This window comes from Columba livia, chromosome 10 (assembly GCF_036013475.1).
Source record: "Columba livia isolate bColLiv1 breed racing homer chromosome 10, bColLiv1.pat.W.v2, whole genome shotgun sequence".
Classification (NCBI taxonomy): Eukaryota; Metazoa; Chordata; class Aves; order Columbiformes; family Columbidae; genus Columba; species Columba livia.
The window spans coordinates 13430474-13456672 of NC_088611.1; the positions used below are offsets into that span (position 1 = coordinate 13430474).

The 26199-nt window shown below is 40.3% G+C and overlaps 1 protein-coding gene and 1 long non-coding RNA gene across 6 annotated transcripts in view; one reads left to right on the top strand and one right to left on the bottom strand.

The window, feature by feature from the left end:
- The window catches only part of MDFIC2 (MyoD family inhibitor domain containing 2), a 51073-nt gene extending 32762 nt beyond the window's left edge, over nucleotides 1–18311 (top strand). Inside the window, exons 4-6 of one of the 5 annotated variants that reach the window (XM_065075409.1) lie at nucleotides 3609–3677; nucleotides 9149–9370; nucleotides 13899–18310. In XM_065075409.1, the coding sequence (XP_064931481.1) occupies nucleotides 3609–3677; nucleotides 9149–9370; nucleotides 13899–14128 (521 nt within the window). In that variant the 3' untranslated portion in view covers nucleotides 14129–18310. Of the gene's footprint in view, nucleotides 1–3608; nucleotides 3678–9148; nucleotides 9371–13783 lie in introns of all 5 variants that reach the window. The other 4 variants (XM_021282594.2, XM_065075408.1, XM_065075410.1 and 1 more) reach the window with 4 other exon arrangements.
- On the bottom strand, nucleotides 721–25954 carry LOC135580462 (uncharacterized). The gene is made up of 2 exons (XR_010475098.1): nucleotides 25294–25954; nucleotides 721–8096 (listed from the first exon to the last, which is right to left on the bottom strand). It is a non-coding gene; the product is annotated as an uncharacterized LOC135580462 (long non-coding RNA).
- Between the last annotated feature and the right edge of the window lie 245 nt (nucleotides 25955–26199).

The window sequence follows — 26199 nt, forward strand, 5'->3', positions numbered from 1 at the left end:
GATTTATCTTGACGCTTGTCAGCCAAGGGCTCCTGGAGATCTGGTGCCACATTCTCACACAGAGCGATGGAGAGTGCAGGTCTGTGAGCAGGCACCTGTAAACCATCCAGGAACATGCTAGAAAAGCAGTTGTGAATTTTGCTGCTGTGTTCATTGAGAGCATGAATTACGTCCAGTATTTAATGTGGATGATGATGTCTGGTGCAATAGAGACATTTGAATTAGCACATGAAAACCTTTTCATAAAGTGTTTGGTACCCCTTCTTGCAAAGTCTGTTACAACTCTAAAGTGTAAGCGAACAATATAAAAAAATCACACTGATCCCTTCAATTCTTTTTTAAGCATCCCTAAATCCATTTTTTTTCCACTGCTGTACATCTTACTTTTTATAGTTAAAAGTAATTTTAAAGCAAAAAAGAACATAAACAATATACACTGACTCTTGACACTCCATTGCTTTTTTAAACTAGAATAATAAAAATTTGCAAATGAACAAAAGAGTGGGAGGAAGATATCTGATTTACAATGTTTTTGAGATAAAGAACACTGTAAAAAAAGATCAATGTGAATAATAAAGCATTGTTAACTGAGTCATGACATTTCTATTCTCAGTGAAGATTTGAACAGTAGAGCTCTGCAAATGAGCACCTTGTGCCATTTTCAAAGTGGGAGGAAGACATATAATTATAATTTTTAAAGTGAAGAGAATTTAAAAAAAACTCTGCGAAAAAGTTTATTGAAAAACATATCGACATATCAATATGACATAAATTACTTTAATTTTATTAAACTAGGAGGGGGGAAAACCTCTTTTTGAAGACTGGCTGCAGAAAGCATTCCTTGAAAAGAATTTTCTTTATTAAAAACTCTTTTGCTAAGATGAAACAGCACTGAATGTCAGCACTACCTTATATTTATTCTGTAACTCTTCCAACAGCTGAGATCCATAAAAGAAACATATTTTCAAAACAGTTTTAACCTCCATTGTCTTGATCATTCATATTAACATTTTTCATGTCATCTATTGAAATCCCTTAAAGAAACCTTTTATTCAGTCAAAATTAATGAAGCCATTTTCTTAAACAGCCTCCAAAAAGTAAAAAGGACTTAATGTTGTGCATTTTATTTGACATACGTTTTCTGCCATTTCACTTATTTGTGTGATGAGAGCAAAACTTCATATTTATGCTATCAAATCTGCAGAGAAAAGTGATTTTGAGGGAGAAGAAAACTAACTCTGCTCTTGCTGTGTGTGCAATTTAAATCCACAGTGAAAATACAGCATTGATCAAGTTACTCCAATTGAGTCATTTAGTGCTTTGGCATTCCTGAAGTCAAGGCCCAGCTGTGAAATCATAGTTGGGGCCAAACTTCGTTGTTAGGTGAGTGCACATGGCTCCCATTTTCTTCAAAGGGAATGACACACATGGCCAATATTTAACTTTCACCTCTTCCATTCTTCAGCTAGCAAACCCAGAACCAATGGACTACATGCAGGCGATTTAATAGAATTAAGAATATAATCAAGATTTTCCAGGACTTGCCAGTGATTTGGGCTATATAATTCAATACACCTCAAAGTGCAGATGCTCAGCATATTCTGAAAACCAGGCCATCTCAAATGTCTTACTTTAAGCAGGTAAAACCATAAATCACTTTGATTATTTTGGCCATTGGATCCTAACAAACAGGGTGTAGGACACCTCTTTGAAATCATAAGCTCCAGTTTCTGGGTTGGCTGAATGCCTGGGAGACTTGCCACATCCCAACCCATTTTAGCACGATCTTTGCATTCATTTCTCCCCTGTGATTACCTATGGGGCTTGAAGACAGTGCAGATGCCCTCTTGCAGCAGCTGGCCACTCAAAAAAAAAAATCTAGTTTCTGGTTCTGCAGACACCCTGGGATGGAATGGACTACTGGGATGGCCCACAAGACTTAAGGCATAGGTGCCACAGAGAGAAAAAAGGATGCATCACAAAGCAAAATCTAGATGTCCCATGGTCTATGCAGATTTTCATTTCAACTCAAGGTCAAGTGCAAAGCTTTCCTACCATCCTTGCTGATTATCCTGTTCGCTTTCCCCCAACTCCATCTGTTCCTCACCCATCTCCTTCATTCCGCACTCGCCTCCCTCTTCTTCCTGTGTCCATCTGTTCCCTCCTTCCTCAACGCAAGTTGGGCAAGGGAAGAAAATTCAGTCATTCACTGAACAGATTTCAAGATGAACCCCCCCTTTCAGTTCTAACTTCATTCATCATGGTAAAAATTATAATGAATAGAAATGTTGAAGGTGAAAATTTATTAGGGATTGTGTTGCTTTCTTATATCAAAAGCAGTTAAAGCTGCATATAAACATTGGCTTCATTCATTTTTTTAAAAATATATGGTATAATTAGTGAGAAATATTAGTGGAAGTGCTTGCTATGCAGTCCATCAACACATGCCTGTCAGAGTTTAGGATCCGGGCCAAATTTTTTTGCCAGTCCTGTGATAGATTTATAATAAGCCTATAGAAGGCTTTACAGTCAGCTGGGTCACTAATTCATGAAGTTAAAATGTGTGCAATGAGGTCAAAAATTCACTATTGATAAAATACCCCCTCCAGGGATCGCACCATTAACTTTGTTACTGCAACAGCAAAAAAAAAAGTAAACCCAAAGCTCCTGTGAATTACCAGTCCATCATCATAAATCAGAAGAGAAGCACTTGCACAGGTTTATGATGTCATATGAAAACCAAAATATATTTATGGCCTTGTGTACTATTTCCTGTTTCCATATGACAAAAATAAACAGTCTCTAAATCCCCCGTATCCTTACACCTGAGCTCAGCAAAATGTAATGGGCACAAAACTATGAAAACACCCATGATATATGAGTCTCAAGTAGGTTGCTTTCAGTTGACCGTGACACCCATTCTCCCTCTGGCCTCTCCTACCTGGATGAGAGCAGTTCCTCTGGAGTTTTTTTCTTCTGCTGCACTCACTGTAGGGACAGTCCCACACTCCCACCTCCTACTTTTCCTCCCTGGCGCTAGGAGAGAGAAGGGAGATTTAAGCCTCCAAGTCCTCTGCAGGGAATGGATGGCAGCTCAGCACCCACATGGGGACCTGGGCTTGCCACCGCAAGTACCTTGGGCATCTTGTCCGTAATGAAGACTAAACCATAGAAGTTGGAGTTTGGGGGTGCGATTCCCTCTCTCCTCCTTTGCTAATGGTTTGGGAACCTCATCTAAGGTTTCTGGGGTGTTTGGACATGGATGATGCCCCGCATTTCATCACAGACCTCCCTGCCCCCAAGTTTTCTGCACCTACCTGAGACAGGAACATCAATGTTTGCCAGTGATCCTCTTCCCAGAAGAAACTTTCTCTCTTAGCGAATTTTTCTTGTGGTTTCCTTTCCACAAATGAGGCAGGGAGTAACAGAAACTGTGCAACATCCCATGTAAGCTCCCCTTGCAAGGTATCACGCTTGTTTCTATTTGCCCCCAAAGCAACAACTCCTGAAGACAATGACTGTCACCAGGTGGTTGGGGGATATACATGTGCCAAGCCGCATTTATTTATAGTGTCCCTCTGCAATGTTGTCTCGTTTTTTCCACCAAGACAGCTGCACCAGCTCCCTGCACCTCCCGGCGCTTCCCAAGGTGACGCTGAGCAGTGAGGAACATTCAGGTAAGCTGCTGGCCCCATACATGTGTCACACCATGCAGAGATAGCCCTAGCATCCCCTCCCATTGCTGATAGCAAATGAATTATGTCCTTTAGACTGGCAAGAGATAGCATTCTGTTTTTCTTTTTACTTTTTACTTTTTCTTTTTTCTTTTTCATTTTTGAAACATGGCCATCAAAACCTGGGGTTTGGGTATAGCATGAATCTTTTCAAACCAAGCGAGTTCATTTCAAGGCTTTATACTTAGAAGTTATCATCCATCAGTTCTGATGTAGCTCTGCCTGCTTCATCTCAGGACTGAATGGACGTGGCACACAGCCCTTTCAGTGATGAGTACGTGATATATTAAATAGACAGGGAGTGACAGCATTGCATGGGATAATGAATGGCAGGACGATCAGCCAGGAGTTCCTTTGGTTGTCTCACTGCACTGATACGCAAAGATGCCTCACGGTGAAATTAAAAAGTTACACATCCTAAACTGCTAGAGGTTTCCACACAGTTCACCATTAACCCTATGGACTCTTTGCCGCAGGGGTCTGAGGCAAAGGGCCACTGCCGGAATGGATTGGGAGCAAATGCCACCAGTGAGTAGAGCCACAGGCTCCCTTGTCCTTTGCTTATAAGATGCGTATGAGCCCTACATAGGGTGATAGATCAGTTCTCCTTCTCTTTCAGTGGCAACTCCCCCTAACCAGTTGCTCCAAAGAGCTCTTTGTCATTACCCATTTTGCTGCAGCCCCCATACAGCAGAACAGAGTACCTCTTGTCTCCCCTGTCCCTTGCCAAAAGCAGACTTAGGGTCCTTATATGTCATTATATAAAAGCTATATAAAAGCATGATAGGAAACTTCAACTTCCCATTCTCCAAGGCTGCAAGACCCTGGTTTGTGCCTAAGCCAATGAAGAGAAAAAGAGGTCAGGGAACCTACTGTAAATGTCGGTCTCGGTATTGCTGCTCCTCACTATTATCCAGAGGGATCTGGGGCTGGCATCAGTGGAAAGTAAATGATTTACTTTGTGCTTTCTTGCATTATACACTATAGTCAGCTGCCTGAATCACCTAACTTTAAAAAAACTAGGAATTTTGTGTCATTATTGAGACTACCTCTATCTTTAATACAAACATAGGTGAATGATCCCAGTCTTCCACTGCAACAGCCAAGGCAAGCCCCAGCTTGCCCATATGGGGAAGAAAGTTGCTTCTTCATGGTACTGTTTAAAAATGGCACACTGTGGGAGTTTACCTTTGCCTAACAGTCTAACACTGGGTAATCTGAGCTTCCTTCATCATGATACACTTACTATTTTCCCTTTTAATTTACTTCAGTGGATGATTTCTACATATTAAAAACATAGACATTTGTGAATATCTAAAGCTGAACACAGGCTCTTAAAAGACTAACAAAGTTGACACTCCTGCCCTTCTCTAATTGTATTTTATTTTTACATTCTCATTTAACACTAATAATAAATAATATCATTTGTGCATAACATATTTTTAAAGCCTATTTGGGTCCACTTATTTATTCCAAACTCTCACCCTGCTACTGTTCCATGCAGCAACAAACTATAAAGGAAAAAAGTGCTAACCACCTTTTTTTTTTAATGCTGGTCTAGCATAATCTTTATTATATTTCTTTAGACACTTTGTGCAAACATTAAATTGATAAAAAGCGTAATGTAGATAGACCCACAGCTGAACTGAAGGTAATTGCATTAAAATGAAATGGAGACCTATAATTGTACACTGCTTTAGCCTCTATCACACTGTTTTGTGGAAGCAAGGATCTCACTTGTCATAGCAAGTTGCTTGTTACAGTGATTGCATGAAGACTTGATCTAGCTGTACAAGACAAGTATAACATTACTTAAAGGGAGCTTTTCAAACTAAGAGTCTGACACTAAAATGTACTGTATTTTCAAAGATGTAGTATGCTTTAACAAACAGAAGAGTCCTTGAATGACAGCTTTTGTTTCCCTTTTGTTTAATGGTGCTGTATTGAAAAATTCAGGTTATGTCTATGCCTTCCTATTTCTGGTTTTGATTTCTCTTCAACAGCACTTCAAGAATTAAAATTGACTCAAAGCATGAATAGGAAAAGTCAGTGGATACAGTAAATGTTAGTCTGGCATTTACTGATTATTTGTGTTTGGTTTTTTTCAGTTGTGTTTACTGAATGCTTAAATGTATCCTGTGACCATTGTATTGTTGCAGAAATGGGGAACTCAACAGACATATTGAGATTTAAAGTAGATCCAGTTTAGACTTTTGCTCTAAGTTTGAAAGTAGAAAATGATAGAAAATGTCGTTCTTGCCTAGACCTTTCAGTCTGATCCATGTGTATTCAACTGCTCAGCCTGTGTGTAGCTCTCAACCTAGACAAACAAGATCCATTTGTAAGATTGGCACCTGAATAACAGGTGGGGCATGTGTCTTTTGGACTCACAAATCAATTATTATCCAATAAATCCAATACATAAAGAGACATTGGTTCCTCCAGAGCTCTGCTACTTCAACTAGTACAACTTTTCCTGGAGATGGTATGTTATTGAATGTAAATGCAGGAAAAATAGTGATATATCATTGATTTATGAACACTGGAAAACAGTGGTTACTGTACGTGTAAGTGCATCCAAAATGCATGAATTTTCACATTTTGGAATCAAGAGGCTGGCCAAGAGGTCAGAGCCGGGGTAGGGGGGGAGCTATATGTAGTCACTATGGGGGGAAAACCATAAACAAATTATCACAGATGGGCAAAATCAGATATGCTTTGCCCAGGATGCTGGTTTCTCGTGACCAAGTGTATAACCTGCAGTCAAGCACCACTGTGCTTTGCACTGCTGCTTCACATCTGAAGGAGCCACCACAACTCCTGCCCCTCCCAAGTCTCGCCTGTGGCTTGTCTTCCTCCTAACACTCACAGAACCTGACAGTTATAGGTTTCTGAAACTCCTTTCTGTGCTTACTGCTGTCTTACCGTCTCCTTCCTTCCACTTTTCTCTATCCCACTGCTCTCTCCCTGCCTAAGGCCAACCTGTAAAGTCTCCAGGACAGGGAAAATCCTCACTCCCTTCATGGTAGACTTTTTCATTATTACAAGCTTAAATATCAAGCCAGTACATCTGACAACACATATTTTTAAAGCAGTGATTTAAAGTTGAAATGAAGATGAAATGTTGAAAGGTTTAGAGGGGAAGCTGTATGAGGAGTGGCTAAAGTCACTTGGTTTGTTCAGCTTGGAGAAGAGGAGACTAAGAGGAGACCTCATTGCAGTCTACAGCTTCCTCACAACGGGAGGAGCAGGGACAGGCGCTGAACTCTTCTCTCTGGCAACCAGCAACAGATCCTGAGGGAATGGCAGGAAGATGTGCCAGGGGAGGTTTAGGTTGGACAGGAAAAGGTTCTTCACCCAGAGGGTGCTGGAGCACTGGAACAGGAGGTGTCACAGCCCCAAGCCTGACAGTGTTCAAGAAGAGACTAGACAATGCTGTCAGATACATGGTGTGAATTTTGAGGGTGTCATATGTCATATGCAGGGACAGGAGCTGGACTCAATAATCCTTGTGGGTCCCTTCCAAGTCAAGACATTCTATGATTCTATGATAGCTTAGTATTTCTTCTTGTCCTCTCCCAAGGTTTCACTCTGCTAACCTCTACCCAGCTTTTCTGCTTCTGCATTTTTTATCACATGAAACTGGTACAAAACAGCATGAAATCTGACTTTGAGTAAAAATTTAAATTAATTGCTCACTCATTCTGTAAGTAAACAGAGTCATAGAAATCATAGAAAAGTCAAGCTTAGAAGGGACTTACAGAAGTCACCTTTGCCACAAACCCAGGCTAATCCTGCAGTAAGAGCTGGTTGCTGGGTTCTGTCCCCAGCTAAGCTCTTCACACCTCCCCAGCCTCACCAGGGGCTGCCTTGGTGCTTTAGACCTTCCATGATGAAGAATATGCCCAATATGAAATCCCAATTGACCTTGTTGCAGCTTGTGACAATGGCTTCATATCCTTTCACCTCTGTGTACTTCAAGGAGGAGCTGGGGGTTTGGCTTCTCCATTACCCTGGTTATGAAGTGGAAAACGGTATCTAGCACCATTCTTTGCCTTCTCTTCTCCAGGCCAACCAAGCCTAGCTCCTTCAGCCTCTCTTTATATATCAGATGCTCAAGACCCCTTGCCACCTTCATGGTCTTCACTGGTACTAGTGAGACCTCAAATTCTTGCTTTCTCTGACTTCAAGCCAAACAGTCCCAGTGGTCTTTCACTTACCTTGCAATCCACCCATCCCATTGACATTTCTTCCTTTTGGTTGCAAGGTTACTACAGGACAAAACTGCAGTCTCATCAAGCTTTCACCCTCTATCAACCTTTTCTTGGCTTTTCTTTAATATACGTCAAGGGTCAAAGGCACCTGAAAAACAAGAGATATGCAAGTATCTCTTCTGGCTCCTCACAGCGGAGCACAGACTAAATGCTTTAGAGCACTGACTGTTCCTCTCAGAAAGTAATGTTTGCAAAACTGAGGTGTTTGTAAAGATTGATTTTCTGTATATAGCTCAAGAGCAAGCATATCACGAGATTTAAGTAAGATAAAAAGTGAGGCTGTGCTTGATGTGAGGTGCAGGAGTTAATCAGCTGTAGATAAGAACTGATGAGGTTTTATCATCCCAGCCACAGAGAGAATGACTGTCTTTCTTGGCCTCTTGATCACTTCGGAGAGTAAGTGAAACTATATATCAACCCATGTTTATCTGTGCCTGAGAAGTTCTTTGAGAATAAATTGAGCTCAGAACTCTTCTTAACCTTTCCCCTAGTTGGGGCTTAAAATTAAGCTCTCTTTCTGGTTTTTGAGCTGCCTCTCTGGCACGCTGACAGCATGTGAAGTATCCCATCTTCTAGTTGACTTCCAGGCCAACAACACAAGTGTGGATGCAGTTATGAAATAATGAATCCGGATGTTAAACAGAGACCATCTGGCTTTCTTTGCTACAAGATGGTGCTACAAGCCATGGTGATCTGGCACATCTGCATCTAGGTACCACCTACACACACACACTGTTGGCTGTAAATTTAGGCAAACAGAGCTGCTGTTGAAAAAGAACAAGATAATTGTTTTGCCTTCTTTTATATCACAAATTGGAGTTAGGATATCACACCCAAAATAGATGTCAACTGAGGTAATAATTCTGTTCTCTCACCTAACCTGATCCTACCCAGTCGAAGTGAATTATTACCTAGCCCCTAAATCCACTGGATTTAAGAGAAAAACCTTAGAATGCAAGTTCACAAATACTTATACTGTAATTAAACTTTACTTGTGGAAAGAGCCTGAAATTGTTAGGTAAGTAGTGTTAGGGCTTGGAAGTAAACAACTGTAGGCTTGGAAATTCTACATATGTTATTCTTTCAGATCTTTTAGTGTTGCAAACAAGTCAGTCTTTTTTTTTTTTCTAATCCCACCAGATAACCAGCTTACAAATGAAAAACATACAGATGAAAAGCCTATGAAAGGTATTGTTATGAGTTCTGTTGCAGAATTCAGCATCACAGATGCTCCATCAAAGGGTACCAAAAATGAGAAGAAATTGTCAGATGCAAGCACATCATCCATTGCTTCCCTGGAGAAATGCAGAGAATTCACTTACATTGAAGATGACGCATCAGTACATCAGAGAGACAGTGATGGTATGTTTTATAAAACAGATCTCATTTAAGCTGATTTCTAAATAATGTCCATTCCAAGAGCACTATGTGTATCTAACTTGAAATAAATGCTTACACGCTGAACAGGAGATTCAAGCACATAGCCAAAAGCAGCATTAAGTTTCCCGGCAGACTTTTTTGTGATAGATGAGAATCTGTAGAAGATGACCTTAAATTGACAGTGATATTAAAGTAATAGAAGAGAAACTTACAGTCTATTGTACAACAGAGCATTTATACTTTTGTAATGTGTCTTTGCTCAAGACACTAGTGTTGGTATCAGATAAAGAGAATATCTCACAAGGACACATTTCTCCCAGTAGCAGAGGCTGCTGCTTTTGCCATTGGTACTGCAGCAGCTGCTGTAGTTGCTGAACAGATGCCATGTTTGGTGATCAGTTTATTACTTCTATGGACTTGTATATGGAGTTCTTGTATGGAGCATTACATCCAACTCTGTCATTCTGCTGACCCATCACCAAACCTTCCCTCTGCTGACTACACTGCAAAACTCACATGGGTGAGGATGAGGAGCTCTCTTCACACTCCGCTCTGCTTCTGCAGAAAACTGTCTCTGATGGCTGGGCCAGGTGGATACAAGTGGATACAACTCCTGGTTAGTTCAGTATGCCCTGAGTTTTGAAAAAGCATATTTGAAAAAAAAGTTCTATGAAAGGTAGATACAAACCAAAATCGCAGCAGAAGTCCAGTTGTTCAAACACATGTTCGTAATAATAATAAAAAAAAAAAAGTGCTAAAATGTAACTTGGTCTGGGGCTAATAATCAGAGCTGTCCTACCTTTTCCAAAAGGGAGATGATCCTTTTTATTGCGTAAAAGCACAAGCTAAAGAGCTGCATACCTGCATTGTTATTGTAAGAGCTTCAGAGGCAATAGTTTAACCAAGATTTAAGGAAGAGAAGGGGTTGTGAATACTTATTACAGACCAAGGGGCATGACTCCTGCTAATCTAATTAATATAACACCCCTGATTTTAGTGAAATGATGCTGAGAAACAGCTGTTCCTGCTTATTCCAGTGGATGTGAAAAAAAGTGCTTCTGTGAAGCATTTTTGAAGTTTCTTACGTGCACCTCTTACAATAATGGATTAATGTGTGATATCCAATGAAGCTGGGATCTATCAGTACATAATTTCACAGTTCTTAAATTAAGAATTTTTAGAGACAGATCAACACAATAAACCACTATGTTCTTCAGGAACCATTGTACTCTATTGTATCGCTGATCCTGTAATAGAAGGCATGTCTCTGATACATCTGTTAGAATACACTTAATTTCAATGAAGGATCTGAGGTATTTATTTCATTTAGGGGACTAGTCTTCTAGTCCAGACACTCCAGTATTTTCTGAGTTTGCTGACTATCTGATCTGGCCCCTCAACCATTACTGGCACACAGGTGTGTACCATGTGATGCAAATAACAGATTTCATACTCCTTAAAAAAGCTAAAAGTGAAGGAAATTAACAAAAGAAACAATCTGTGCTCAATTAATAATGTTAAGGGCTGGATGGAAGCCAAGGAAACCAAAGGAAGCCAGATTTGTGGTTGTCACTGCATACTCTGTTCACTCTACTCTGACAAGTTACTGCTTATTCCACACATGAGGCCAAATCCCGTTCACTGGTGCATGGAGAACCTCTGAATGCAGAGCAATAGCTGAGGGCATGCTTGGTTATTTTGTTCCCAGAGCTCTGAGAGGAGCAGATCCAAAGCTCACAGGTGTCACCAAGGGTGGTCATTGTGGCTGCCGCGAGCTTTGGACCAGGTTTGTTGAGGGTATCATCTGCATGAGCAGAGGGTGAGCTGACAACCTCCAAACAAGAGCAGGAAAACTTAGAGAGAAGGCAGGCTAGCAAAATTATTACAAGTTCTTATTTTGTGGTAATTAATCTACTAATGCAGAGAACGAGAGCTGAAGTCGTTGTTCTCACTGAGATAAATGCAGTAATGCCGTTTTGCAAACAGCAGGGAAAACAGAAGAGAAAACAGGAGATTGCTGCTTCTTTTATGCAGTTTGTGGCTAATTTATTTTCAAATCTATAAATGAATGCGTAGGAATGGATGTTTAATTGCTAATATCTATTATTTATATACATTACCCCACTTAAAACAGGACAAAAAAGCCTCATACATGCAGATTTTTCGAAATGTGTTACATCCATTATCACAGTTCATGGTGTGTGCTCTGATGGGAATTTAAAAGCATCTTTACTGCACATCACAGACTCTGTGCTGAAACATTACTTTATTATTAAAATCTTGTGCTTTTTGTGTGCTTTCTTCTCTGGATGAAGCCCTAAGAATCATATATATTTGCTCCATATTACATAAGCACCATTATGGTTAACACATTCACGAAAAAAACTGTTACTAGAAAACACATCTTTGGAGAGGAAAAAAATTTGAAAGATCCTTAATTGATATATAAATTGGGATTTCATCTCTCATATCTATATATAGCAAGGAAATTTCATAAACATAAGATATCTTAAAAGAATAGTCTTAATTACACCATGGACTACTGGATAAAATGATTACATTTTCTACACTGTAAATTTCATACAATTAAATGCAGTGGTGTCACCTTATAAAATGTTTCAATTTTGTAATTATTTCAGTTCATTTAGTTAGAAAAAATATAAGCATGAATTTACTAAGTATCACTGAAATCTAGTCATTCTTATTCTACAGAACTGACTTATAAGTTAGTTGTGCTTGTCTGAACTTAAATAGATCTTGACATATTTAAATAAGTATTAAAACTGATAACATTGGTGATGATGTGCTACTTAGAAAGAAGTTCAATCACATGCTATTTATTTTTTCTACCTGCTTTAGCTGCCTTTTTTTATAAAGAAGCTGGAATGATATTTTAATTTTGTTTTTCATCAAGAAAGCTTTCTTAAAAAGGGAAAAAAAAAATAGCATAATTCTGGAAACTTCCTGGCAGTGAACTTTATGTTACGTGAGATAGAAAATGCCACAACAGAACCAATGCAGTTGAATGAGTTCACAGTTAGTCATCCTAGGGCAAGAAATGTGGTTATAACCATATGCTTTCCTGAAAGAACCAATGAAAAGGCATTCATATTGTTGAAGGCAGTTTTCCTTTCCAAAAACAAGGAGAGAAAAAAAAAATAAAATTGAAAGGTCTGGGTCTTTGCACTCCAACTGGATTCACACAGTAGGAATCTCACACCTGCTCCGAGCCCTGGGAGGCAGCCTCCCCAGATGCTGTAGTTTGAACCGTGGGTAGTTAATTAGTTGATTTTTGAGGGGAACAAGTATAATACAAAGTTTTCGTTGCTGTTCCCAGGCTTTCAGGAATACTCACTAGTTTTAAACACACGTCCTAGCTGATATTATTTTCTAAACTTTTGTCACCTTTCAAAAATTAACAGGTTTGTGAATGAAAATGTGAGAAACCCATTTAAGTGGGGAAGGGTAAGGACCCTGGGTTGAGAATCGATCATCTCACTGCCCTCTGTAAATGCTGTTCTCCAGACTTGCTTTTGCTCCCCTAACTTTGGTTAGGCAATCTAGCTCTCCTTAAACATTTTTACTGAAACAGAATACTTACAGAAATAAAACTATAAGCAGATGATGAGTCTGTACTCTTTTTTTCCTCATGTGTGAATTTGGTCTTGTTCATAAGATCACCTCAGAAGATTACCCAGATGCCAAACTGAAATCATAGGCCAGGGATGAACTATCCCGTGCATCCAGACTAACCATGTACAAAGCAAGACATAAATATGCAGACAAAAATGTCCCTGAGAGATTTTTGGGGTTTATTTTGTTGATTTTTCTTTTGGCCTTCCTGGACATAGCAGGAGCAGCCTGATGATTTTTATCTTTAATTGCAAACTCTTATGAAAAAGAAAAACTCTGGTGTTACATGTGTTGGTCAGGTAGCCTAAATGGCATCAAAAAGCAGCAGCACTTCCAAACTCCTGCAAGACTGCGGAACCCCCAGCAAAGCATCCCTGCTGAGTGAGGTTCACTCCTGTGCTAAAAGTTATAGCCCAAGTACTTCAAGAATATGGAATCATAGAATCATTTAGGTTGGAAAAGACCTTCAAGATCATAGAGTCTAACCACAAAGTTGATTCAGAGTACTATGATTCTACTTGTTCCTCTGAACTCTACTGACACAGAATATTTTCATTCAAATTATTTTCATGCCGCTGTTGTTTTTCCAGTACAAAGAATATAAAAATTAAATTTTTTCATTTTACTCTATGGAAGTAGTTACCATCAATGTGTGCTCTGAGTGCTGCCTTGCATCTCATTTCTGTGTAGTCACACTAGCCCAAACCTGGGTAATCAAGCATGCCCTTTTTCTTATGTCTCGCTGCTTTTCCTTTTTCTTAGATGAATGCGCAACACTTATCCTGGCCTGCTTGTTCTGCCAATTTTGGGACTTTCTTATAATGCTGCCTGATACCTGTGAACATTGGCTGACAGATACCTGTTGTCCATCCAATAGATACTACCAGACCTCCAATGAAGACCATGCCAACAACGATTGCAACTGTGACTGTGACATTGATTGCAGCCTTTTTGAGTCCTGCCACGAGACTGGTGAATGCCTGGAACTTGCCATGGAGATTTCTGAAGTGTGCTATCGCTAAGAGGAAAATAAGTGAACAAAATTCCTCAAAACTGCCTGAAAGTGAACTGACAGAATACAAAGGAGATTTTTTTTTTTTTTTTTAAAGATAATAATAATAACCAGAGTCTTTGCCAACGAGGGCTATGTGCATCACGCTCCTCCCACTCTGGAGGTCTATGTATCTGTACCATTCTGGTTGTATGATTGCACCAATTGCTGAAAACAATAAAGGGCAAAAAGATCTTTTCCTTTGCCATAGACGACAACAGAATTCCTAAGTGCCAAGTGCGCTCAATGCTTTACCCACTGTCAGTCCAAGGCTTTTCTAAACCTCTAATTGCTGTAAACACAGATTTCCCCATTCATAAACACAGGACAAATTAGGACATTATTTTAGGACTGATATATATTAGTTAATCTTCCTAATGGATTCATACCTAAACATGTATTACACATTGTTGGTTATAATTAATAATGAATGATATAGCTTCATTTTATAATTAAAAATTTATTTATTCAATCTCTTAAAACACACTTATATGCTCAGATTAGGTAGAAAAGAAAATTAAATGAATTAGAAACCATGCTAGCAGTAATTACAGCAAATGTCTCTAAAAATCTCCAGTGAATTTTGTAGAGGAAGCATTTTAACAGGGTAGTGCAATTCAACAATGTATTAATGTGCGTGCCTATGGTTATGTAATAACAGGTTATGCCTATTGTTCATTAGTTATAGGAAAGGGCTCCTTAAGTGTAATTAGCCTAGATGGGAATTGACTGCACACTTCCAGAGGAGAATTACACCGTGGATAGTCAGTAACTCCTTTGCCTGGTTTTCATTTGTAAGATAACTGCAAGTACCAGAATATTTTCACCTATTCTAGTGGAAACCGGCTTCTCCACCTGTGCACAAAAGATTACAAAATGACAGTATCTACCCTGGTTTTGCTTTCAAACTCCCTCTATCTCTTTTCTGATGGCAGGTCTGATTAATAAAAAGGAAATACATATTGCACATTACACATATGACAACAAAAGCATGTAAATTCAGCTGCCTGAGGGTGCAGAATGCACATATTAAACACAGAGGAAAATATAGAGTTGCTTGCTGACATCAGATATTTATAGACTAACACCAAAGTCAGTGTTTGCTTAGTATAGACACTAAAACTTCTCCCCAAAACCCCACTGATTTCAGTGCAGAAGTGCCTGGGGAATCCCAGACAAGTATTGTGGACAAGATGCCCAGAAATTCAGCATTACTGAAATCATTGAAGCCACCTGTTTAATTACCTGAATTTCAAATCTGTAGTCCTGACGCACATTTAATGGAAACAAAAATTCGTGTGAATTTCCTTTTTTTCCCCCCCTGCTTCTGGAAAATTCATGTTTTCAAAAAATCAGAAAGTAAGAAGTAGGTAGAACTGCTAATTATCTTTATACAGGTACCTTAAGAAGTTTAGTGACCTAAGGACAAGAAACCTTAGAAATGCAGTGGGCAGCCCAGTGCATTTTGTTTGTGTGCTCCTTCCAGGACATCAGTGGGAAGTGGAATAGGTTTGCTTATTTTAATTGCAATGTCACACTGTCAGCTGTAGCCGCCTAAAGGAACAAAGTCATTAGCTCTTAACAGCCAGACCTGCACTAGCCTGCCAGGTGGGTCTGCACCCAAACCTGAAAATCACTAACCACTGCCACGTGGGAGGCACTGGCTTTGCACAGCAGGGGCATTTTAATGCTCCAGTTTGGACCCTCCCACAGATTTTTGATCTTAAACCTCCCAATATTTGTTGCACTCTCAGTGCAACATATCAGGCCCTAGAGGCTTGGATCATTCCGCTTTCTATTATCGCTTGTCCTTGATGACATAGCAAGTGGGCCTGTATGAATAAAGACACTGACACAAAGCATTTAATAGTCAGAAAAGGAGAAATCTTGCCCCACATGCCATTTCTTAGAGAAATACCAATTGAGATGTGTGTTTTCAGTCCTCGCTCTTGATGCTGCCATCCAAAAGGAGAGATTTCATGTGCAACAGCTGGAAGTAGCCCAACAGAAGAAACCAGAGGGTGGCATAGCCCAAAATGCTGGCAGTGAGGGACCCAAAGGTGTATAATTCATCTTGCAAGCCGGGATGCTTTCTCCCAGCTCTAAGCCTGTAAGGTAATAAACATTGACCGTACTGGGATCACCCACGGCAAGTGAGGTCTCCATGCATGAGATGTAGAGCTGAATTAAGGACTACTGGTACTTTTTTGTTTTGTTTTGTTTTGTTTCTTTTCCTAGGAATCATCATTCAGAAGAGCTTTTTTTTCATGCTGCAATCCAGAGATTGTCAAACTGAGGTCATGTCTACTCTAAGGCATGAGTAAGGTCAAAGACAGACATACAATGGTCATGACCATAGCCATGGCTAGACAGGATGTCCCAACAATATGAATTGAATCACTCTGTGGAATATACTGAGAGCTGCTGTTGCTGTGAATGGTAGTATTTTAAATAAAGCAGCAATAACTCCTTACCTAAAGTGTACACATTGCTCAGTTTCCTGTTTTAGGAAGTAGATTTTTAGAGGCTTTCTGTATGAGCAATGAGACCTTGAGAAACATCTTAGTTCATACAATGCAGTAGAAGCAGCAGCTTACGATGACTTTGTTTTCTGCTACAAAATTGTTAATTGTAGTATTGTATTTTTCATGACACACAGGAACCATTTAATACATTGACACCAGAGTAAGTCAGTCAGACTTTTCCATTAACTATTCCAGAAACTAGGTTTCCTCTTTGGAGAGCCATCCTATTCCCACACTAAACTGTCTTCCTAGGCCAGAAAAATACCTGTTTATCAGATTTGAACATGGGTAGACATTCCAGTGAAACAGAAATATTTGGAACTATTCAAGGGTGTTTCTGCATTTTCTGTTTAGTGGGAAAGAAGGTCTGAGCACTTGAGTAGGAGGCATTTGGGTGGATGGCTGTTCTGAACATGTTGGACTCAGCTGTGCTCCCAGAGAGATGTCAGCTCCGCAAGTGTGTGAAACCAGCTCCTCAGAACAACAAATAGAAGTTATGATTTTGCAAACGGGAACATCGTTCCGACACGACGCCTCTCCCCAGCACCATAAATGCACTGACAGATTGGCTGGGGGAAGAGAGAGACGGAGGTAATAAAGAGCTATACTGCTACCTTCTACAGGAAGGTACCATGGGATGCTCTCTAAGGATCTCCTCTTGGAAATGACCCAGAAGTCTCATTCCTTAAGAAGAAAATGTCTTTTCACCTCCTTTCTCTCTGTTCTCAGGACACAATACAGATTAGGACATAAACCCTTTACATCAGAAATTGTCATTTGCTAAATATTGTACTGCACTCTGCACACAGAGGACCAAATGTAAAAGGCCTCGGGGTGCTTCTGAAAGGTGATATCAAAGGAAATTAAATTCCCTGGCTACAGATGAACTTTTCTATAATGTCGTTCTGGTGCCTTACTCTCCATACATACTGTAAGTCCCTTTTGATATGGGGCTAGCAAAAATTACCCCATGTACAGCCCCACATACAGGGATGGAGCATGTTATATTACCTCCTTTGACTTTCCCCTGCTTCCTAGAGCATTCTGATCACTCACACTCCTAAGAAATCACAACCAGATCTTCCAAAACTCAAGACAACACACAACTCTGCCTTAATTTCAGTGCTGCTGTGGTATTCAGATGGAGTACTACAGCTGGGCTCTAGAAGACTTTGGTTCTCAGGAAGAAAGCAAAATATGGGAACAACTAAAATGTCCACAATTGTATTCTCCTATTGTGATGCTTACGCAGTATCAAAAAACATTCAATAGTGTTGGACTAAGAATGTATGTATCTATTAAATTTTTCTTTCAATTACATGAGCTGGGAAGTTCCATTACTTTAATCTTCATCTACCTATATTTCAGGCCTCTTAAATGCAAGGTAAGTTTCCTGTTATGCAAGAAAGTAAGTTTACCAAACAGGCTGGGATTTCCAGGCACTGCTCCACACTATAATTCACAGTGACTGAGTATTAATCATGATCAATAATCTATCATCCCTGTGGTTTAAGAAAAAAAAAAGCTAGGGAATTATTGAGAAACTGCACTTTTTCTTAGCACACTTCATGTCATTGCACAACGGAACAATTCTATGGAATTCATTATTCTGCTGGTAACAATCTAGATTTCCTTAACATTGCACACAAACAGAAATCACTGCCATGTGATTCATGTGCCATGGCCTGTGCAAAATGAGTAGGTGGGTATAAGCCAATTCATAATGGATGTGTGCCCATATCACAAAAAACACCATTATAATTGGTACCCTTAGGAAAAATGCCAAGATCTGCGTGTAAACAGAACATTTTCTGTCCCAAGAGCTGCCTCTTCCATGGTCAGAGTTGAAGTAAAATAGAAAGAGCAATGCTGAACTGCATCTGCTGCCTCTGTAAAGGGCTTCAACCTCCTGAGGTATCAGCTGGAGTCTCAGATCCCCTCTAAAATTAAATAAAAATCACTCTTAAGTCACAAACATATTGTGCCTCTTTCCTCTCCTTCACTTCAATGACAACCCGTTAAAGTCATTATGGAGGTTGCATGACTATAAAATGAGAGACTGCCGTTGTCACTAATTTGTCCTCTTTCTGGGTGTAACCAGAATTGAGCTGAGAAAAATCTATTGTCACTAAATAAAATGTATCTATTCATCAATTCTCATCTGTAAACTAAGAAATCTACAAATCAGAAAATGCTGAAAGTCATGGACTTATCTCCTAGTGCTTTCCAGGGATGAGCCACTATTCTCCTTGCATTGAAGAAGGACCGCGGACTTCCAACAGGCTGCTAGAGTATCCTACTTACGAAATAAAAAGAAAAAAGATATCTCACGGACATTCTGTTGATGGCCTGCATGAGTACAGCAGTTTAAGTGACAAAGTAATATTGGAAAAGTCTGCTTCCTTATTAGAGAACCTTGTAACTGAAGTAGTCATTCACATGCTCATGTCACAGTATATTAAAATGACCATGGCACAAAGAAAGGAAAAAACCCACCTTATATAAGCACACAAGAAAATCAGCATCAATATCATTAAAATACAGACTCAATTTCTATTGCCAGATTTGCCATGATTTCTACAAAATAAAAAATAATGCCAGAGAGCAGTGAAGAAAATATTATTAGATCAACTGTATAAAAAGCATGAGTGATTCCATTAGCAAGCACAGCTGAGAAAAAACAGGATTTAAATCAAATCTAAATATGATAAGATTATACTGGCAAAGTGACATGTCCATTTCAGAAAACATACAGGACAGGGACAAAAGAAGAAAACTAAGTGCAGAATTTTGGTTTCATGCTGTAAAACATGTTCTATTATACATAGCATTTAAAAATCTGATGCAAGCATCCTGTTAGCTCTTCAATTTTGTACTGTAATTGTTCTAGCTAAGATGTGCAGTTAATTTACAGGGACACCCTTTGTTCATCTTTATTGCAGTATATTTGCATCATTCATTGTCTCAGAGTGTCAATGTGCCTTATCACTTTATACAGTCATCATACATACAAACTCTTCTGCTCAGAAAACAGCAAAGCTGCCCACAGAACCACAGTTCAGCTCCTAAAATTTTTGGAGTGTTGTAATGTGTCTTTGCACCACATGCAGGGTGAAGAAAAATGTGCTGATGGTTGATGTTAAATGGGACAGTCAATTGTTTAAAATAAGACGATCAGTTTTTCTAATTTGTTCTCTTTTGGAACAGGAGAGCTCACCTTGCATTTCATAAGATTTTTCATCAAAAATGTAGCTGGAAAAATCTTCCTCCAAGAAACTTCTTTTTGATAGTATAGCATCCCACAAAGCCTAGTCTTTATAAATAGAGAGACAGGTAAAGGACTATGAAGCAGGAGACAGAGTAGCTTTGGATAATGTAACTGGTCACAGTTGTTACTGGCTTGTGATCCCTGATTGTTCACTGAAACAGCTTTCTCCTGTCAAGGTAATCTTTGTGATTTCTGCTGCACCAGAGGCAAATGAGCTGTGGTATGAAAGCAGGACGAGCACCAGCAGGTCTTTGCCCCAGCTGCCGTAGCTTTCTGCTTCCTCATGTGCTGCCCACTCCTGTCCTTATTTACATCCAGATGATCTCTCTGAAATAAGTTCCATTTGTAAGGCATTTCAACATAGTTCAAAATCAGGAGTGGGGAGGACATGGATGAACATTACTCTTCTGAAGGATATAATCGAACATTAAACCATTTGGAACCCCTTGATTTTACTATGCATTTCAATTTTCCTATAACCCATACACACCATAACATCAACGCTGAGAGAGGAAGCTGGAAAAATCCAGCTACATTTCCAAATAGAAAGCAGAAAATATATTTTTAGCTACATTAAACCAACTGCACGCTGCTCTGCACACTTATGTAATTCCAACATAAAAATAATCCATAATATTCTAGAGGAACAAACCCCATTCTTAGTCATATAAATTTTCATATAAGTCCATCAAAACCCATTCCAAAAATGTCTCAGTCTCTCTGAGCATCAGAGTTGGAATAAAAGAGTGAGTCCTTTAAAGTGCTTTTGGAGCTTCCAGGGATGTTAAATCTAATTGCCCTTAGCATAGCACCTATCCACAAAGGTTTAAGTCATGGAAAATGTATTTTACCTTTGTGCAAGATATATTACACAAAGTTTATCATGGCACTGTAAAGTCAGATCTAACTTAGTTCCTGCAAATTTCAGGCAGAAAGAAATTAACCTTTGATGCTTCACTTTGACTAACCAGTCCAGAAAAATGTGCCTTCTCATTGCAAACATGCAATATTATATTAACTTATATGACACAGAATGGTATGATATTATAAAATACCAATTTGTGCACTCAAGTATATATGTGTATTCATATTTATACTCATGGATATTTATAGCAATGCCTCTGTGTTCCAAGAAACAAGACATTATGGAGAGTGGGCAAAGATTAATTGTGATAGAAATCTTCTTAAGACAAAGCCAGAACCAGCATTATTTGTTAATACCTTTAGAAGCTGTATAATTATCAGTGATAAAGTTGAGCAGAAATTTTCCAGTAAAACGGCTGTTCATGACAGACTGATCATTTGCTAAAGCAGACCTTGCAGCATCACGGGCAAAGTAACATCGGGAACTTCTTGTTTCCCTGGCGGGGTCTGCAGGGCTTTGGCAGCCCACAGAAAGATCAGCCTGGGTGCTTTCCTGGGACCAAGGAAGTCCTTGAGATTTAGGTCAACCATCTGTTCCATTTCATTAAAATACAAAATAAGAACTAGAACAGAAACGTTCATTATTTTCCAGAATGAGCTGTCTTTCACTATCCTTCAACATGAGTTCTTTCATATTCTTATGTCTATCCGAATCAGTATTTTTCCCCAAACTCCAGAATCTCTGGTGGAATAACAACCCCCAGCTTTGTTTGTAATGGCTCTGTCATGACCAGTGTTTTAGAGGTGTGGGAAGAGACTATGTCTGACCCAGAGAGCTCCTGATTTTAAAGACGAAAGAGGGAGAAGTATAAGACCGTACAGTCTGTGAACAGGAAATCGGGACAAAGGAACCAAGAATTTTTTCCTCTGAGAACTTTATTTCTCGGCTAGAAATCTGATCTGCAGCGAGGCAGCCAAGGGACAAGCCGTGTTTATAATGCAGCCAAGGACGCTGTTCCCTCGGTTCAGTCCCCTGACACACTCAAAACTCCTAAGCTGCGTCTACTCTATAAAGGCCCAAGAAAACTTAAGCAGCCTAAAAAAAAAAAAAGGAGAATTTGCAATGGCACGTCTTCTTAACCAGCATCATGGAAAAGTCACGCTGTTCTGCATATAGCCTTCAGGGTTGTGTCTCTAACACTTGAAATCCTGCCCAAGCCTGGCTTCGCTCGCACTAACAGGTACTCTGTGTGCTTCTGCATCTTTTCCTACAAGCAAATGTTGCAACTTTCCTATTGCGACAGCTGTAATAGGCATTCACTTTACTCTGTTTTTCCTTAACACTCCCGATTCCTTTTATATCTAGTTGGGAATGCACTCAAGCGCTAATGGCACTTGTTCAGCCATCCAGAGAAGGAACAGCGTCACCTTTCTAGCTATTTGTATTTCTTCATTTTGGAAATCTGAACTTTGCCAAGATCCAAATGGCTGATATTTAACTTAGATTCATCCCTCTGAAGGTCAGAAGGCACCATTTAAATTACCTGGCAAGACAAGATCGACATCTACTTGGAGAAAGGAGGTTTTAAATCAGTCATTCCTTCTTCTTATTTCTGTTTTGGGTAGTAAGAGGGTTCCAGGTGCCAGATAATTAAGTCATCACTGACAGATGACACAGGTGATAGACTTGCATCCATATGCTATCACTTCAAGTTTGGTAACCTCAAGGGATGTGGCTCCTGCTTCATGATAGTGATCTACAGCTGCTGGTGTTTGCTAACAGGGTCAGCAAAGGCTCCTTCTGCCACCACCTGATGGAAAAGTCCTACGGGGCTGAGAAGTGTAGCTTTAAAGGCTTCAAATACACCATTTAATGGAAAAGGACCTGCCCTGGGGTTCCAGGCCACGAGCACTTTCTGCAGATAGTCCTATGGGGTGGTTCAAAGCTTTGGGAACAGCATCAGTGCAGTCCTGCACAACGGCAAATAGTCTGAACCACCTTACAAGCCACTTCCAAATCTTTGAATCTCCATGTGAAAAATGGCTTGAATGTTATAGGAAGAAATGGCATTAATAAGGCCTATGAACCCCATTGTAAGGCAAAACAAGGAGAGCTGCAGGGGAGCTAAGGGAGTGTGGTGACAGCCAAAAAATTCAGAAACTCCTTCAGCAAACAGGGAGAGAGACATACCACCACCCAGGCAGGTCTGACATGAGAGTTTTGAACAGGAGCCTTCAAAGTTTCATTACTAGGCTCCTTTTTGTAAGGAAGGGCACAGCAAATACTCCATTTAAGGCTTCTGTGGAGTAGAACCAGAAATATCCAGCCTTGCAAACATCCTCACCAGCCAAGCGCAGAGCCGAGACATGCAAAATGAGCGCCCGTCAGCTCAGTGCCAGCACAACAGAAGGCAGAAGTGCTTCAAGGAACTTGTGACAGGTTCTCTGGATGCACCAATTCAAGACGGGCCAATCCCTGCTCGAAATGTGCAAACTCTCACACTCCTTGGCATGACCGCGCAGCCAAAATGCACATTTTTTAAAAGATTCAGAGAAAACACAACCAAAGGGACAGGAACGCAGAAGAATTTGGCAATGGGAAGCAGATGCTTCCTAGGGAGGAGACAGGACTTAGTTCAAAAAAGGTTTAAGGGAAAACTTTATATATAGCAATGAAGTTGCTGAAGTCTATTTTATTGCAGAATATCTAACTTACAGGGAGGACTGTAGTTTAAACAGTCGCACTTAGGGAAGCAACTCTGTGGAGATTCACTCAGAGGAGTGAGGCAACTTAGGTGGTACAAATATCAGAGCTCCAGCTGACCTACAGCACCTGCTGCTGGCAGCCACTGCAGCCATGCATCACAACCCAGGTTACCCTGTTTTTGTCATTCACTGCTCTCTAATCCCTCTGAAACCCAGAGGTGATGTACCAGGGATGACCAAAGTGAGAGGGTGAGTTGGTGGGAAGGGCTGAATGTGACAGAGAAGAGAGAGGATCAAAATGCATATAAGGCAAAGAAGCAAAAGTACGGAGACTCAATACAAACTCCAAAGTTGCTAGCAGGAAAGAGAAACATGATAATTAGTTTTGAGGAGGAAGGTGGTACAGTCCAGGCTTGTTGTTGAACTTTGCCTGACAACTGTAATGAAGCTAAGCACTGAAACAGGAAAAAATGAAGGACAGGCTGACCTGTGAGGGATGAAGTTATCTCCAGAAAGAAAAATGGCAAGTTTTAAGGGAAAGCACGCAGGAAAGGGTAGAAAGTCCTACAGGAGACAGAAGAGAAAAGACATCAATGTTCTCTTTAATTGCACTAAAAATGGGCTTGTCTCCATTCAAAGCAATCTTACATTTGTTTCTTCTCATAGACTAGTATAAAATACATTATTCCAAATGGACCACAGTTACATCCTGAGTTGAGCCTTTGCATCCTTCAGTTAAAAAAAAAATAAGACACTTGTGGTTCTCTGGGCTTCAGTCCTTTTCATACTGGTGTTAATTTTATTTTTAAAGTTGAACAAAATCACTCCTCATTCACATCTTAGAGACTCCTCATAAAATTAGCCTGGGAAAGCAAGAAAATTGTACTAAAATTTTTGGACTTGCCTTGGCTTTTGAACACTCCTAAATAACCCATGTTTCCTTGGAAATACTCCTCCTTTAACCAAAGTAAACCTGCTCTATTTCCACTAAGTGTCATAAGATCGTACCTCCCTCCAGTGGGACCAGAGAGTTTCCTTCCTATAAAGCTGGGTTTAAAGGCCAGCTGCACTCCTGAGGCTTCAGTAACAGCCTGCAGTCTCCAGAACACTACATGCCAAAAACCAGCATCTATATGGGCTCACAAAGGCCGTAAAACATCTTGTGCAGAGTGGAAAAAATAATACAAAAAAAAAGGCAGGGAGCTTTGCCAGACACTTTCTGCTTATTTGCACCTATGCCCAATGTTTTGCAGTCTTTTGCAGGGGACATCAGAAAGTCACCCCACAGCAGCCCTGGGATGCAGGGACAGCTCTCGGACCAGGGCTGGGGCACAGCCCACGCTCCCAAGGAGCTGCAGTAGTTTTGAGATGTTTGCATAGAGATTAGTCTGCCTGATGTCCCTGGAGAGAAAACTTTCATTTGAGGCACAACTTAGTTCCAGTCCTGCCACAGAAATCCATTTGCAACCGTGCTGACACACACGAGTCGCCTGCCTCAGCTTCCCCAGCCAGAAAAAATGTTAGTATGTCTTGGGCACTGAAGAGGCATCCATTTCTGAATCACATACTTGGAAAATTAAGAAGCGAAGAAACATGAAATAAAAGGACACAGGTCCTCTTTTTGAAGAGGACTTGAGCTTCTGCAGTGGTTTAGTGTTGCAGGGACTGATGAGACAGGCTCTTCTCTGCACCTACCAAGAATCTTTGGCTTCAGGAGAAGCAGCTTTTCCCAATCTGGCAAGTAGGAGGAGGGTGTAACAGGTAAGAAGAGAAATATTGACCAGATAAATATTTTTCCTCCTTGCCCAAAAGCAACAAAGTTCAGAGAGAAAGGGAACCAAGGGGAGAGCTGACTTACGCTGTGCCATTTGCTGCTTTGAAAGGAGCTGAGAGGAGCTGCATTCACCTGTTGCAAAGAGACAAGAGGCAGTTTCAAGTGCAGTAGAGAAAAACCAGTGTCCTGATTGGGGTGGGTGATCAGGAGCATCCTGCACTGCATGTGGAGCAAGAGAGACAGCAAAGCACCAGCCAGGCACTGGTCAGAGGAAGAGCAATGAAGATAAACACTTTGCAGATTAATAGACTTTACCCCAGTTAGCCTTCCTCCTCTGTATTTTGTTTCCTTTGCAAGTGGTCTTTCCCCATGAGTTGGTCCTGGCAGCCTGGGGTGAAGCATAGAGTGCTTTTGCCTCAGGAGCCTTTCTCCTAGCAACAGGACAGTCCCAGCTCCTGGTGCTGTTGGAAGCTGTGGTGAAGCCTTTCATCATGAAAGAGAAATTTCTTCTATTGAGGGAGCATTCAAAAGCCACAAGGGGCCACACAGATATCCAAGAAGGCATAAGCCTGTTTGAGGAGCTTACAACATAGGAAGGAAGCAGCAGCACAAAAGGAACACCAAGAGAAGACACAGACAGAGGGATACTGGATGCTTTGTTGTTCAGGTAGCCAGTCGTTAACTCCTTACTTCAGTGTGGTTTTATTATTTCTCTATATAACCATTTGCTTCATCAGCTTCAAGTCTCCAACTGTTAGATCGCCTTCCAACACAACAGAAATACTCAGTTCTGAATGGGAAACACAAAGCACAAAGGTACCTTCATATCTCTGATCAGCCACAACCTCCCCTCAGAAATCAGGCAAAAGCAGCTCCCAAACTGCTGCCCCCACAGGTCAACCTAAATCTCTCCTTTGCAGAGGACAGCTGATTTTGACTTGAACACTGCTGTGCCTCATCCTCAGCTCCTGCAAGCTGGCATCCCCGTGC